This window comes from Manacus vitellinus, unplaced genomic scaffold, assembly GCF_001715985.3.
Source record: "Manacus vitellinus isolate BGI_N305 unplaced genomic scaffold, ASM171598v3 scaffold_27_pilon, whole genome shotgun sequence".
Classification (NCBI taxonomy): Eukaryota; Metazoa; Chordata; class Aves; order Passeriformes; family Pipridae; genus Manacus; species Manacus vitellinus.
Window position 1 is genome coordinate 7177634 of NW_021940039.1, and position 15182 is coordinate 7192815.

Genomic DNA, 15182 nt, shown 5'->3' on the forward strand with positions numbered 1-15182 from the left:
ACCCTGGGCAGTCCCAGGAGCAGGTCATGAGCTGAAAAAGTCAGATATTTTCTGCGGGTTTCTATGGGTTCATGGATGGGGTGGCAAACTAGAAATGTGGATTTCAGAACCTTCTGCTAGCTCAATCCTACACAAGTCAGACTTACTGGCAGGAGCTGCCAGCACAGCTCTGCCACTGGTTACGTGGTTACCAGTTGTTAGTTCTGGCACAGGATCTTCCCACAAGATGCTCAAGAGCCAAAAGTGGGCTACCACCCATCAACCCCTTCACCTTCCAGGTGTAACCCAGGCACTGAGAAGGTGAGAGCCCTATGGAGGGAGGAGTTACAGCCCCACTGTGCCTCCTTCACTGTGACATTCTGTCCTTGTTGCACTCGATCCAAAGCAAAGACTGGGGTAGATCATTATATTCAGTCTCCCTCCTCTTGAGATTACAAAGGGGGGGGAAGGTATTTTTCATTTGCCAGGTTAAAGCGACACCCTGCAGTGCAATTTCTGCTCTAGCCATATTCCACCCAGGGCTGGAGGCTTTGCAGGGTTAGATGGAGTGATTATCTTTATGTCTAAAGCTGCTGCATCTCATTCATCACTTTGTTGCATCATGCGTGAACTTATCCTCTGAGATGAAAGTTGCTATCACAAAAGACTGTAGTATTAGTGTTTTGCTTCTTTCTTTTAATAAATATTCCCAATAACTAGAGGATTTTCTTCATTATGAACAGCAGAGGAGAAATCTCTGATGACATCTGAAGGCTTTTCCAATAAAGTGGACTGAAAGGCACACGAGTGCTCTGAAAGCAAACACCGTTTGCACAGGAAGCTGGTGATAGCCTAAAACATTTGTATTCTGCTTCTGGGCTGTGTTGGATCCTCTGTTAATCTGAAAAAAAAAATTCGTGCAGGGCAAATCAAGAGTTGGTGTGATTTGGGAAAGCGTCTTCAAAGTCAAGGAGGCTGCAGTGAACTGATGCTGCTTTGAATCAGCTCAGAGGTTTTTAGCCCTGTGCTTCATTGCTCCTGTGCAAACTGAGAACAATAACACTGCCTTATTCTTGGCATTGTAGTGTGGCTGGCCAAAACAATTCTGTGATTCTGAACCTAAAAAAAACAAACCCCTTTTGATCAAGTCATGAGGTGGGGTTTTATTTGTTTGTTTCTTTTTTGTGTGTGTGTGTGTGTTTTTTTCCCCCAAGAATATTGCTTTCTGATGAAAATGGGATTTATTTTTTTTTTTAACACTGGAAAAATGAAAGTTTCATTTTTGAAAGAGATGTCTGACATATAAATTCACTGTGGTGCCACCACTCTGCTGCAGAGGCTGGACACTGTCCCGTTCCACACGTGATGCTGAGTCATTGCCATGGGATTCCCTGCAGGGACTGACTCAGCAAAAAAGAGGGGCCAAGCAGCATCATGGGAGGTGTAGTCCCAGCCATCACCAACATTTTCTGTGCAGAGAACTAAAACAACAACAAATGCAAACAGATCTATTAGTTAACTGGAAATTCTCAGGGTTAAGAATTAACTATTCTCAGAAATAGGGAATATCCCCATCCATACTCTTGGTTTCCAGGCACATTTATAAAGTTTATACATAAATAATAAAGAAACTATCCTGCTTTGAAAGCAGTTCTGTTTTTTTTTTTTTAATTTATTTTTTTTCTCTCATCCTCTTTTATTTTAAACAACCCCATCCAGCTTTTATTTGGCCAGATTTGCTGCTCATTTGTTTTCCCCCCGACGTTGCACTGCGGTAGCGAAATGTGCACACTGCACCGAAATTCCTGCCTCGCCCGTCTCGATGAAAAATGTAGCACATTCATCATCAGGGGGAAAAGAGCTCGGGCTCCTGCACAAACAGGCTTTTGAGGGAATTGATTTATAAGGGGTGGGAAGCAAATGCAAGGCTTTTACTGCTGAAAGGTACCCGGAGTAATCAGCGTGGTCAACAGGAGCAATTAGACGTGGTGATGGTTCCAGAGGAGCACTGAGCAGGAGAGGAGCGATTCTGGGGAGGAGAAGGGCACTGAAAGCAACATTAAAAATAGAGTGAAAAAAAACCTGAGGGATGATTAAAAAAAAACCAAACCTCTAAGTTATCTTCGGAGGAGACAAGCAGATGTCCCACGGATGTCGGCGGTGCAATGATGATGATTATTTTTATGAGGTGCTCAGTTCCACCATGTGATGAGTAGGATGGGAACATCCATTTCCCATCTATGTGATGCTGGTACTGACTAATGCCCTGATACTCCTTGTTAGGCAGTTAAGCATGAACTGCAAGTTGATGAATAACAGGAAATCTCTTATGCCAATATCTTTAACTTTGTGCTATAGGGTGTAAATTATCTGGTCTGATTTTCTCCAGTAATTCTATGGATTGTTTCTTTTCATTGCAAAGGTATCAGCCTTTACAAACTCTCCTTTTTTGCCTTTTTTTTTTTTTTCTATCGCCCTCTTTTCTTTCTGAAAATGGGATGAAGGAATTAAAAAAAACGAGCAACAAACCCCAACATTGAACAATATATTTTTCAATCAATCAGGTTTTTTCCCTTTGGCTAAAATTGATGCATTTTGTTCTCACCTGAGCCCTGCAAACTACTTTATTTTATTGCCATTGTTACATAATGCAACTCATTTAACTTCAAATGGAGTTAAATAAGTAAAAAGAATCGGAATGCCCTTTTTAAAAAACGAGAAAGCAGGACATTTTAACACAATCCAAACCTTTCCTCTGGGGAATTTTGAAAGCTTGGGGTTTTTTTCCTTTTTTTTTTAAGGACACAGCCAAAGTGCTTTACCTTCAACAACAAACAGCTGAAAAACAATGTAAATGAGAACTCTTTAACTGACAATGATTACAACTCCCAACTTTTTGTTTATAAGCCCTACACTATAATCTCATGCTCCAGGGAGTTGCTCTCTTTTTTTCTCCACCCTGTGCACTTTAACTGTGTTTTTTCACCTTGATATTCAGTATGGGGGTTTTTTCTTATATGGGAACAGCAACAGCCATGGAATTAGGGGGTTCCTGGGGCAGGCTGACAGAGCAGGGAATTACTGGATATCACTTTCACCGATGGCCTCACACCCTGCTAATGAAAAGCTTTGTAACCTCCTTACAGCTCAGAAACCTCTGCATTTCTCCCCGTTTCTGTGCCTTCTTCCAGATGAGTTTAAATCCTTCATGAAAAGGCTACCTAGCAACCACTTCCTGACCATTGGGAGCATCCACCAGCACTGGGGGAACGACTGGGACCTGCAGAACCGCTACAAGCTGCTGCAGAGCTCCCTGGAAGCCCAGCGCCAGAAGATCCAGCGCACTGCCCGCAAACTCTTTGGCCTCAGTGTCCGCTGTCGGCACAACCCAAACCACCAGCTGCCTAGGGAAAGGTACCTCCATCCCTCACTGGGGACAGGGGGGCTGGGGAGGGGGGCTGCTGGAGCTCAGCTTGTGCTTGGGTGTGATCCTGACAGCCTGTGGTTGGATACGGGGTGTGCAGACACGCAGGTTTGGGGGGAAACGGTGAAATCTGGGAGTGGGTTGGAGTTTCTGGAGGTGTAGGTAACCTTTGTCACAGAGCTGAGCACAATCACCTCCCTTCTGTGTGACCTGCCCCTTGTTCTGTAGTGGTCTGCAGGAATACTGAGGGGAGAGCTCCTTGCAGTTCCAGCTTCCTCAGGAGGGGCAGAGAAGGGGCAGGCACTGAGCTCTGCTCTCTGGGTACCGGGGACAGGACCTCAGGGAATGGCTTGGAGTCGTGTCAGGACAGGTTTTGGGTGGATATTAGAAAAAGGTGCTTCCCCCAGAGGGTGGTTGGGCACTGAACAGGCTCCCCAGGGCAGTGGGCACAGCCCCAAGGCTTCCAGAGCTCCAGGAGGGTTTGGACGATGCTCTCAGGCTCATGGTGTGACTCTTGGGGATGGTCCTGTGCAGGGCCAGGAGCTGGACTCAATGATCCTTGTGGGTCCCTTCCAACTCAGCATATTCTGTGATTCTGTGACTGTTCCAGGGCTGACATTAAGCAGACTAAGCTGCTTTTTAATGGTTTTACCTCATAAACCCCAGCCAAGCTTTAAGGCTTCACTTGCTGTTCAAGTGAACATATGGAGCACAAGATGCTTCAGCCCAGTTTTGAGTTGTACTCTTCAATGAGCAGAGCCAGAGTGAAAGAGAAGCTTTAGTTTCACTTGGAATACATCACATTTCTCCTATGAAATGCAGAGTGAACCTGCAAACCCACACTGACCAGAGGCCTTGCAGGGTTCTCCCAGATGGAGAGAGCAAATTTTCCATTAGAGCTACAGCAACTATTGATACTGAATAGTCCCCTCCTGCTGGCTCCTTCCAGCCCTCACCTATAGCTGAGTTTGTTTGCTTCAAGTAATTTTGGGGACTTGCATCTGTGGATTTTAATAAACATCTCTTACTGTGTCTTTCTGTACTGTCTGGAGTGAAATAATACTGAAAATCCGGGGGGGGGGGAAATTAGTCCAAGTGCTTTTTCTTCCATGCTTCTCTTGGAAGGGTCAGCAGAAGTTAGTATTAGTAGAAACTGGATATTTTTTCACTTCCTTCATTACTTAAATATTTAGTTTGAAGAGAAAATTGACTGACTGACTGTTGTCACCTGTTCTCATCCAGCTCCCGGGCTGCTAAACATGCTGACTTTTCATTTCATCACTGTGCAGCTCAGAAAACTCTTCCAGGGCTTAACATCTCTTTAATTACCAAGAAATCTCATGTTTCTGGACAAAGATTTGATGGACTTACTAGGGATGAGGAGAAATATCTATTAAGTGTAAGAGATTATAAAAAAAAAGTCTTTGGAGAGCTTCCTAAACCTGGCCCATTCCTGCCAAGTGGCTGAGCTGCTCTGACCAGGAAAAGAGCTGGAGGAGGCTCAGCCATGTCCAGGAGGTATTTTTAGTTGTGCCACAACAACAACAAAGAGAAGCAGCAGTGAGCAAATATCCAGCCAACCACGTTGCTTCAAAACACTCAGATAAATATGTCTTGAGCATTTCTCATCTATTTTAAAAAATCAGCCAAGCAGAAGGGGAGCCTCCAACTACTACAATGAAATCTGGGGGAAGGAGGATGAAATGGATGATGGCAGCTGGGTTTTTAACTGACTGATGTGCTTGATTTGTTTAAGTCAACATCAGCAGGCATATTATCATTTCTTTTCTTATTTGTCATTGTGCATCTGTAGCTAGGCAGGGGAGCAGCTCCAGAGACAGCTCTGTCTTGGAGGAGGTTTGCATCCCACCTTTCTGCTCACAGAGCTGGGAAATACTCTAATTTTCTAATTGTTGCTGCACAGGGCAACAGATGCTTATCAGACACGTGAGTGGCTTTGAAAGGATGGAAAGGTTCTGTTAAAAGCAAGCCTCTCTCTCTTCAATACACATTAAAGAGAGAGCCTAAAATATGCATTCGAGGCAATGTAAAAAAAAGAAATGGCATTGCTGTTGATTGTCCTGAGGGAAAGGGAGAGGTGGTGATTCCAAAAGAAAGATAAGAAAGGAAGAGTAGGAATTTTGGCAATTAGGCTGATTCTCCATGACCTTTTGCAATAGCTAAGAAGGAGAGATAGATACAGTTATATAGATAGAGGCATAGTATAGATATATAGACACAGATATATTTGGTCTGCACTGCTTTTGTAAAAAAACAGACAAGTTTACAGATTTAAAAAAGGGACAAGTTTGTTGGTTTAAAAAAGAAACCACTCCCCAGTTGTTAAAGCTTCCATGCGTAATGAGTACCTGTAGTTGCTTTTTAAAACACTGGATGTAAAATAGAAATAACATCCAAAAAAGAGCAGGGCTTATACATGTTCTGGGCTCCAGCCAAATTGTCATTAGTTAAGAATACATCTTGCAGATGCTGAGAACAAAAATAGCACTTTTTACTTCACCGTTCTGTACAGAAAACCCAAAAGTACCCCCAGAGCAGCTCATGCTGGTTGGAAAGTGAAAGGTGAGTTTGTAAAGGAAAACTTGTTTAATCCTTACCTTTTATTCTTGTAAATAAATAAATTTAAAAAAAAAAAAGAAAGGATCTCTCCTGCTGGATGGGATTTTTGGTTGGTTTATTTTCTTTTTCTTTGAGTTTTTTTGTTTGTTTTGGTTTGTGGGTTTTTCTTTGTTTGTTCTGGGGTTTTGTTTTGGTTTGTGGGTTTTTCTTTGTTTGTTTTGTGTTTTGTTTTGTTGATGGGGGGTTGTTTGTTTATTTTGGCATGGTTTGTTTTTCTAATCGACTCAGACACATCTACAACAGTTACCTCTTTGTCTCATGAAACACCCATCAGCCTCCTCCCTTCCCCAGACCTGATTAATCCCAAAGAATGACAAATCATGAGGAAAAAAAATTATTCATCACCTCTCTGTGTAATCTGACCTCTGCTTCTGGTCTGAAAGCCCAACACTGTCCTGCAAAACGCTTTTTTTTGGTCAGAACAGATTGGTTTTTAACGGTGAAACAGCTCTGAACCTGGTTCCTGTTCCAGCAGTGCCAGGGACCAGCGAGGAACAGCCAGAAAACACTGCAAAGTAACTCTCACTTCCAGCTTTGTCTGCATTTAGTATTTATTTTCAGTGTAGAATCAGAGAATCGTTTAGGCTGGAAAAGCCCTCCAAGATCATCAAGTCCAACCTGTGCCTGAGCCCTACCTTGTCCCCCAGCCCAGAGCACTGAGTGCCACGTCCAGTCCTTCCCTGGACATCTCCAGGGCTGGGGACTCCCCCACCTCCCTGGGCAGCCCCTCTCAATGCCTGAACACCCTCTCAGTGAGGAAATTCTTCCTGATATCCAACCTGAACCTCCCCTGGCACAGCTTGAGGTTGTTTCCTCTTGTCCTGTCCCTTGTTCCCTGGAAGCAGAGCCTGACTCCCACCCTCCTTTCCAGTAGCTGTAGAGAGAGATGAGGTCTCCCCTGAGCCTCCTTTTCTCCAGTTTTCTAATGTAAGATATATAAAGATATAAAGCAAGACAAAGATCTTAAATGCAAAATTGCTTGACAATGACCTTTGAAGACGTAGTTTTCCTTCTTTTAATATCACACGCTGTAGCACTTTATACTTTGAACTCCAGAGGTAGCAAACATTAGGTAAAATAAGTTCTGCAATGACATCAAAGTTGGAGAAAGATAAACTGACAGCTCCTTAATGAAAGGGAAAATAATTGAAATGAAAATCAATGCCTACTCTGCTACTGGCTTTCATTTTAAGCAGTGGCTTATTTCAGCTTCCTTCTGCCCCAGCACCTCCTGGGGACATTCCCAGGAGCCTGAGCCATCAGAGGTGTGTGTTTTAAAGTTACCTCCTGTCAGCTGGAGGGCTCTGGCTGCCCCTGTGCATATTCTTAACCTGTCCCAGATGCAAGACAAAATGGGGTAATTTATACCACTTTTCCTCCCTCTCACTCCATCACACTTCCCATTGTCGTGTTTGCAGCCCATGCCCAGCTCTGCCCTGGATTCTGCATTTTCATTTAATTATGTCCTTTATCGCTGCCATCAGCAGATGGTGGGTACTCACCTTTTTCTTTTTCTTCTTGTTTTTATTTTTGGGGGAGTTTTTTGTCCTGCTTATGTCTTTGCTGAAAGCTAAGACATACCCATACGTAACAAAACACCCAATTTCTCATCCTTCCTCCACAAAGTTCATCTGGGAAACAGGAATTTTACTGGTTTCAATTGCCAGATATCAGCTGAGGCTTCTTTCCCATTCTGCTCTGCTGACTTTTAGTATAAAAGAAGGACAGAACACACCTGAGATGGACAAAATGTGGTCACCTGACTCTAACTCATATCATGTCCCCTGCTGTATAGCCTGGCAGTCCTTGTCCCATGAACTCAATGGCATTATCAACACCTAAAACCTGTGTAAAAGTACCACTGCACAAATCCAGGTGCACTTGACTGGCTTTCCAAACAGGAGCCCACGAGGCTTCAGATGGGGTAAAACATTTGTATTGCTGAAAAAGTGAGCAAAAATTCACCCATGAGCAGGAAAGAGCCCCAGCCCTCAGGGATGGTTTTGAAAGGGCTGCTTGATGCCAGCAGCGTGTTTTGCAGCCCCACTGTGCTGTGCTGTCCCCTCCCCTCCGAGGCAGAGCTGTCCCAGGAATCAGGAGGATTTTTTCCTATGGACCAGGGCTGTGAGTGTCTCCCTCTAGGGCAGATATTTATGGAGGGCACTGCCTTGTTCCCAAGCTTCCCAGCCAACCTTGTCTTTTCCAGTAGCAGGAGAGCTCTGTTGACTGTGAACAGGGGAAGGAGACTCTGGCAGCCCTGTGCCTCAGGAGGAATGTGAAAATTGTGTTTCCACATCTGAGCTTCAGAATTTTTCTGCTAAAGCCTGTCCTTTTTCCTCACTCTGTATCTTTTTTTTCCCCATTTCACTCCTTTTCTTCCTGTTCTCTTTCAGCTGTTTCAGTTTTTCCTTCTCCATCCCTATTGCCCCTGCATTTCTCTCATTTTTCCTTTTACCTGCACATTTTCCCATCTTTCTTCTCCTACTCTTTCCGTTTCTGCTCCTTGGCTATTTCTTTCCTTCCAGTGCTTTCCTCTGTTTTACACTCTCATCCCTCCCCTCTCTCCCTCTCCCTAATCATCTTGCTGTTCTTTGCTGCTGTATCATTTAATGCCTTCTTTGATACAGCCCACAGCTTAATGATTATTCGGAGGTCAGGCGATGCAGGTGCCACGAATTTCACTAATCCAGCTCTGAGAGCCTCTGTCCATAATCACTCCTCCCGTTCTTCAGGGGCTGAATCCTAATTTGTCATTAGCCAGTCCTCTCACTGCAGCACTCCCAGGAACTTTCTGCCCACGGGAGACAATGAAGTATTCATTAGCCAGGGGGGGAAGGCGGAGGGAGGGAGCAGCGGCTGCACAGACCGATCTGCTGAGGCTGCTGAGAAAGGAGTCGCTGTGCTGAGCTCTCCTGGGGCGCTGGGGAGGGGGGAGAGGGGGCAAAAACAGCAACGTGGCAAGTGGGTTACACAAAAAGTGAACACGGGTTGCAGTGTCACTCATTAGGAGTCATTCCAGGGCTGCAGGGTGTGGAGGTGACAGTGCTGATACAGCAAGTGTGAGAGTGGTGGGGCTCAGGGGTGGGCAAGCGGGGCTGCTTTTAAGGGGAGAGGCTGCAAGAGGTGTTTATTAGCAGTAGAGTTTGGGGTTTTTTTTAAGGAGAAACTATTTTAGCAGCTTTGTCTCAATGAATCCTGACTTCCACCCTGCTTTCTGCTGTTATGAGCTCTGCACCACAAGCACAGGTTACTACTGGCTTTCCCTTATCCCATTACGGGTCTGGTTTTGGAGAGTGGGGCTATTTGCCAACGACATGGAGAGGAGCTTTCTCCTGCTAGCCTGGGAGTTCTGCTGCCCTGTGATATCTGATAGCACCTCAGCCTCTGGCATGGCTTTATCAGCTCCATTCCCACGGCTGAACTTTGTCACTGTGGTGCTGATGGGATCCTTGGCAGGAGACTGTGCCAGTCTCAGCTCCTGGAACAGTGTGAGGAGAGAGAAATCAGATGATCAGTCCTAACTGCTCAGATATTTCTTAGAAGGCTTTTGCTCTTCACCAAAGGAGTAAACAGCAGATGAAAGATTCAGTCTAGAAATAGACTGGAATAGCTCCCAGATGCCACGGCAGGGCATCGATGTTCTGAGAGCTCTGCCTCAGATATATCCCAGAAAACGCTGTAGCTCTGGTGAGATGCCAACACCCAGGACTCCCTGAAGCCCTCCAGTGCTAATGGTTTCTTCTCCCCACCTGCAGGACGATACAGGAGTGGCTCACCCGGGTCCAGTCCCTGCTCTACTGCAACGAGAACGGGTTCTGGGGAACCTTCCTGGAAAGCCAGCGGAGCTGCGTTTGCCACGGCGGCACCAGCCTGTGCCAGCGCCCCATCCCCTGCATCATCGGGGGCAACAACAGCTGTGCCATGTGCAGCCTGGCCAACATCTCCCTCTGTGGCTCGTGCAACAAGGGCTATAAGCTTTACCGGGGTCGCTGCGAGCCTCAGAACGTGGACTCGGAGCGCAGCGAGCAGTTCATCAGCTTCGAGACAGACCTGGACTTCCAGGACCTGGAGCTGAAGTACCTGCTGCAGAAGATGGACTCCCGCCTGTACGTGCACACCACTTTCATCAGCAACGAGATCCGCCTGGACACCTTCTTCGACCCCAGGTGGCGCAAGCGCATGTCCCTCACCCTGAAGAGCAACAAGAACCGGATGGACTTCATCCACATGGTGATCGGGATCTCCATGCGCATCTGCCAGATGCGCAACAGCAGCCTGGACCCCATGTTCTTCGTCTACGTCAACCCCTTCAGCGGGAGCCACTCGGAGGGCTGGAACATGCCCTTCGGGGAGTACGGCTACCCCCGCTGGGAGAAAATCCGCCTCCAAAACAGCCAGTGCTACAACTGGACCCTGCTGCTGGGCAACCGGTGGAAAACCTTTTTTGAGACCGTGCACATCTACCTGCGCAGCCGGACTCGGCTGCCCTCCCTGCTGCGGAACGAGACTGGCCAAGGGCCCGTGGACCTCTCCGACCCCACCAAGCGCCAGTTCTACATCAAGATCTCGGACGTGCAGGTCTATGGCTACAGCCTGCGCTTCAACGCCGACCTGCTGCGCAGCGCGGTGCAGCAGGTCAACCAGTCCTACACGCAGGGCGGGCAGTTCTACTCCTCCTCCTCCGTCATGCTCTTGCTGCTGGATATTCGGGACCGAATCAACAGACTGGCGCCTCCCGTGGCCCCGGGGAAGCCCCAGCTGGATCTGTTCTCTTGTATGCTCAAGCACCGCCTGAAGCTCACCAACAGCGAGATCATCCGCGTGAACCACGCCCTGGACCTGTACAACACCGAGATCCTCAAACAGTCGGACCAGATGACGGCCAAACTCTGCTAACCAGGACTTAATCCATGTTGGACACATGTTGGTGAATCGATCCTTTTGCTGTATAAAAAAATTCAAAAAAAAAACAAAAATAAAAGAGAAAAAAGAGAAAAAAGAGGAAAAAAAAAAACAACAAACCTGAAAAAGCAAGAACGAGAGGCGGGGGGAAAGCATAAAGAGAAGGGGGGAAAAACAAGGTTTGTAAAATGTAATTAATATACAAAAGAGGAAAAAAAAAAAAAGAGGAAATTCTTCATTTGTTGAAAACTAAACCCATTCTAGCAGCTGTATAAAACTGTCAGGCATGTTTGTTATTTCTATAATCCGTCATAAAAGGGTAACACCTTACCCTCTCTTGACCTTGGGGGTGTTGCTTGCTAGTCCTCAGGGGCAGCAGAGTAAATAAAGGGAGGAGCAGAGAGAGGGGCAAACTTCTGTAATGAACTGTAAAGTTTTCTGCTATGCAGGTGCCAAGACAAAGAGACATACAAAAAAAAAAAAAAAACCAGAACAAAAACAAAATCAAAGCATACAAACAAACAAACAAACAAGAGTTATATGTAAATGTAAAAGAGCTGCCATTATTCCTATAGTGGGAGTAAATGGTTAAAGATAAAAGAGATTTCTTCTGTTGAGATTTACGCCAGCTTTACCTTGAGTTATTCCCGCAGCCTGTGCTGAGCTTTGCTGGAGGACAGGTGGGGATGGCAGTTCTTTGAGAGTAAAACTGATGCCTCCTTGGGGAGAAGACACACAAGAGGTGGAGGGTGGGTGCAGGTCTCAGGAGTGTTCACTTTGGGATTTCCATCTTGGAACACTTTTCACCAGAGGTAGAGTCTCAACACTCAAAATGGGGCGTGTTGGGTCCCCTCGGATGTTTTGCCAGCTTGGAGTTCCTGCCCTGCATGAGGCTGCTGGTGCCTTCAGTGGTGCCAGAGCTGGAGGAGCAGCACCTGTAAATCTTCAGTCACTCATCTTTCAGGTACTTCAGTAGCGTTCCTAAAGCAGAGAAAGCCAAAATCATAATGCCACTTTGATAAACCTGGACTTAAAGGCAAACCTGAGTCTGGCTTTCTGCCTCAGGTTCTGGGCTTTCCAGTAGCACTGGGAAACCCTCATCACCACCAAAACCAAAGCACAATGCAAGAGAATCCATTTCCAAGGAAACCTGGAGACACTGAAGGGTACATAGGTCATTTTTGTTCTTTGGGGAAGGAAAAATCCCTTTTACTTTCTTATGTTTCTGTGGCTGTGAATACTATCCTTGTCTCACTTACACTTTCTCTGTCCACAAAAAAAAAAAAAAAAAAAAAAAAAAGAAAATACAGAAAATATACGAGAACATTTTATTAAAATATATGCAAAAGTAGTAAAAGGGAGGGGTGGGAGGGAAGAGCACAACAATCAAATCTACCCTGAGTTTGCAAGGATAAAGCCAAATTAAAAAGGACTGAGTTATCAAAAAAAGAACTAAAATAACTAAAAGGTGGGTAACATTTTTTGGAATGCGTGTGCCCGTGTGTTTGGATTTTAAAAATATAATATTTTGGATGGAGCGTGTGAATGCAGGATCAGCTGAGCTGGGTGATGAAGCCTGAACACTGTGAGAGGTGAGTAGTGAGGTGTTTCTCTTAATTTCACTGTTTTTTTTTTTAGTTTAAGTTGATTGTGAGAAGTACTAGTGGGAGACTGGAATTTCTGCCCTCAGAGAAGGGAGAAATAAATCTCTGATCCCGACTCTTTGAGACCTGGAGGTGTATCCCAAAGCAAAAGAGGCCTGAGCAGGAGGGACAGACCAATCAGACAAAATTCAGATTTGGCTCAAGATTTAACACGTTGATTCGATTGAGCCCAAAATAGCTTTGTAGAAATGTTGACCTTACTTGGAGGCTTTGGCTCAGATTCTGAGAACAACATCAGTTCTTCTGGGAAGACCTAAATGCATTGTGGTGTTACTCCTGTGACACCAGGGACTTGGGCAATTAAGTTTGGTTTCAGGTTTACTTTAATTCCTGTGATTTTGGTTGATGCTCATCCAAATTTCCTGCAAAGGAATTGGACACCTTAAGGAAAATAGATATTCACTGAACTTTCCTGCTGAGCTACCAACTGAGGGGAGAAGAGAAGCAATCTGGGTAGTTACTGAGGGCAGAAGAGAAGCTATTTGGGCAGGAAAACCCCTAAAGAAGTCCTAGTCACAAAAGCACACATCAGTCCCTATCTGCCTGCCCAAAGGTGGGGGAGTTCATGTATCAGAAGAAGAGCTGGGTGAATTAAACAACAATTTCTAGGGACATCCATTGATTTCCTTTAGTAGTAACTTTGTTTTCCTTAACTTGCATCCAGATCTCTTCATCTCTCTCCTGGTCAGTCCACACATGAGGTCACAAGGTTTCCTACTTTCCCCAGTGTTTGTTTTTCCTTTTGATTGGTCTTTGCTTTGTGTAGAAGAGGTTTATAGTACAGACCCCACCATTCAAAGAGGGTTCTTTATAGATGTGCCATTTCTGCCTCAGCTTTCTGATAAGAGAAAATTCACCAGCAGTAATATGCATGGAGGGTAGTTTTAAGCAAATAGCAGAGAGTATTCATGGGAAATGAATGTCAAATTTGTAATTATGAGTAGAAATAATGTTCCTGACAGTTACATCCATCTAAGCAGGGAATAGAAATGTACTGTTTAAATTACATGTATGACCCAAAGAGCTGACACTGAAAAGAACTATGGTTATTGCTCTAAAAATACTGAATACTGCTTATGAGCAACCTCCAGCCTGAGCTGCAGCCTGCATGCAATGATGGGATTTGCTCATGGCTGGGAATAGTGGCCGTGCCAACACAAAGTGAAATTAATTCGATAAATTTCCTTCCTTTGAGATAAGAACCCAGCTCCAGTGACTCAAAGCCAAAGAAGCTGCAATTAAATCTCAGATCTCGTGGGTAACTAGGAACACATTACCTAAATCTTGCCTGGTATTTGTGGCACTGTTAGGGATCAAATCAATTGCCCTCATGTATCTTTAATGGTGCCTTGGGAGGAGCAGCCCTCAGAATTAATGGGGGGCAACTCCATAAATCTTCAGAGAGACACTGGGTGCCAACCCAACGTTAAATCCTTGCTGTCCCAGTCAGTGGACAGTGTGGGGTTAGAGAGGCACTAACATGAGCCAATATTCCCATCATGAAGTTCCCATGGAGTGTGGAAAACCAGTGCAGGGAGACAGACAGAAGGAAGTTTGGCACAGAACTGCTGTCAGCACGTGGAACTCGCCTTGGGAGTACCTGGTGGTGCACCATGGCACCTGGGTATGATGGCACATCAGCACAGCAATGGGGAGCCATGTGCCAGCATGGCCAGATGAAATTTTGTGAAGGAATGAAGCCAAAATGTCAGGAATAAATTCCCATGTCCTTTAGTGCAGGGGGAAATGCAGCTATTTGGCAGCTCAACCACCATTTTGGGCTCAAATTTTATGTCAGTGAGAAAATGGAAAACCAAAACCAAACAACTCAATCAAACATGGCCTGGATGATGCCTTTGATGCCAGGAAATAAATTAGAGGGCACATGCTCTTCTTCCACTGCCCAGTCCCATAAGCTTTTCCCCAGGTGGGGGGACAGGCTGTGAGAGCCAGATCCAGAAACAGATCCCAGAGATTTTAGGGAATTTGTTCTGCAGGCAGTAAGAGATGTGGAAGCATCTGGGATACTTCTGTCTCAACAAGAGAAAGCAGTTCAGGTGCCCCTGGAGAGGCCACACCAGTGCTGTTAATGGTGTCAATGGGCTTCTGAGCAAATTATGTCCAGGGCCACTCCACTTGATCAGAAAAAGGTGGTTCTCAAGACAATTATTAGAATGGAGGGTAACTAATAGAGGAGAATTAGGTGGGACCCAGAGAATCCTTTCACACATAACACTACATTCACTATCCTGCATGATCAGTAGATACTGTTGTAGAGTTTAATGACAAAAGGGATATTCATACTCTCAAATAACAGCAACTATCCTCTGACTGCATGAGAATGAAATCCAGCTTCCTCTACAGAAGAAGGAGTTAGGGAGCAATCCATCGGATTGTCAAGATCAGCTAATGCAGAGATGGTCCTACCAATTCAGGGCAGATACTTGTCCCTTCTTGTCATCAAATCAGGAACTGCATGAAAGCTGGAGCTTCCAAATAACCCAGAGAAAACCAGGAAAGCCAGATGCCAGGTGTCCCAAAGCCAAAGCATGGCAAAAAGGGCAGAACCTACC

General features: G+C 45.3%; 1 protein-coding gene across 1 annotated transcript in view; it reads left to right on the forward strand.

The window, feature by feature from the left end:
• BRINP1 (BMP/retinoic acid inducible neural specific 1) overlaps positions 1 to 11272 on the forward strand; it is a 60682-nt gene extending 49410 nt beyond the window's left edge. The window contains exons 6-7 of the mRNA XM_029960510.1: positions 3171 to 3393; positions 9799 to 11272. Coding sequence (XP_029816370.1) covers positions 3171 to 3393; positions 9799 to 10939 — 1364 coding nt within the window. The 3' untranslated portion in view covers positions 10940 to 11272. The remainder of the gene's footprint in view (positions 1 to 3170; positions 3394 to 9798) is intronic.
• Positions 11273 to 15182: the final 3910 nt, after the last annotated feature.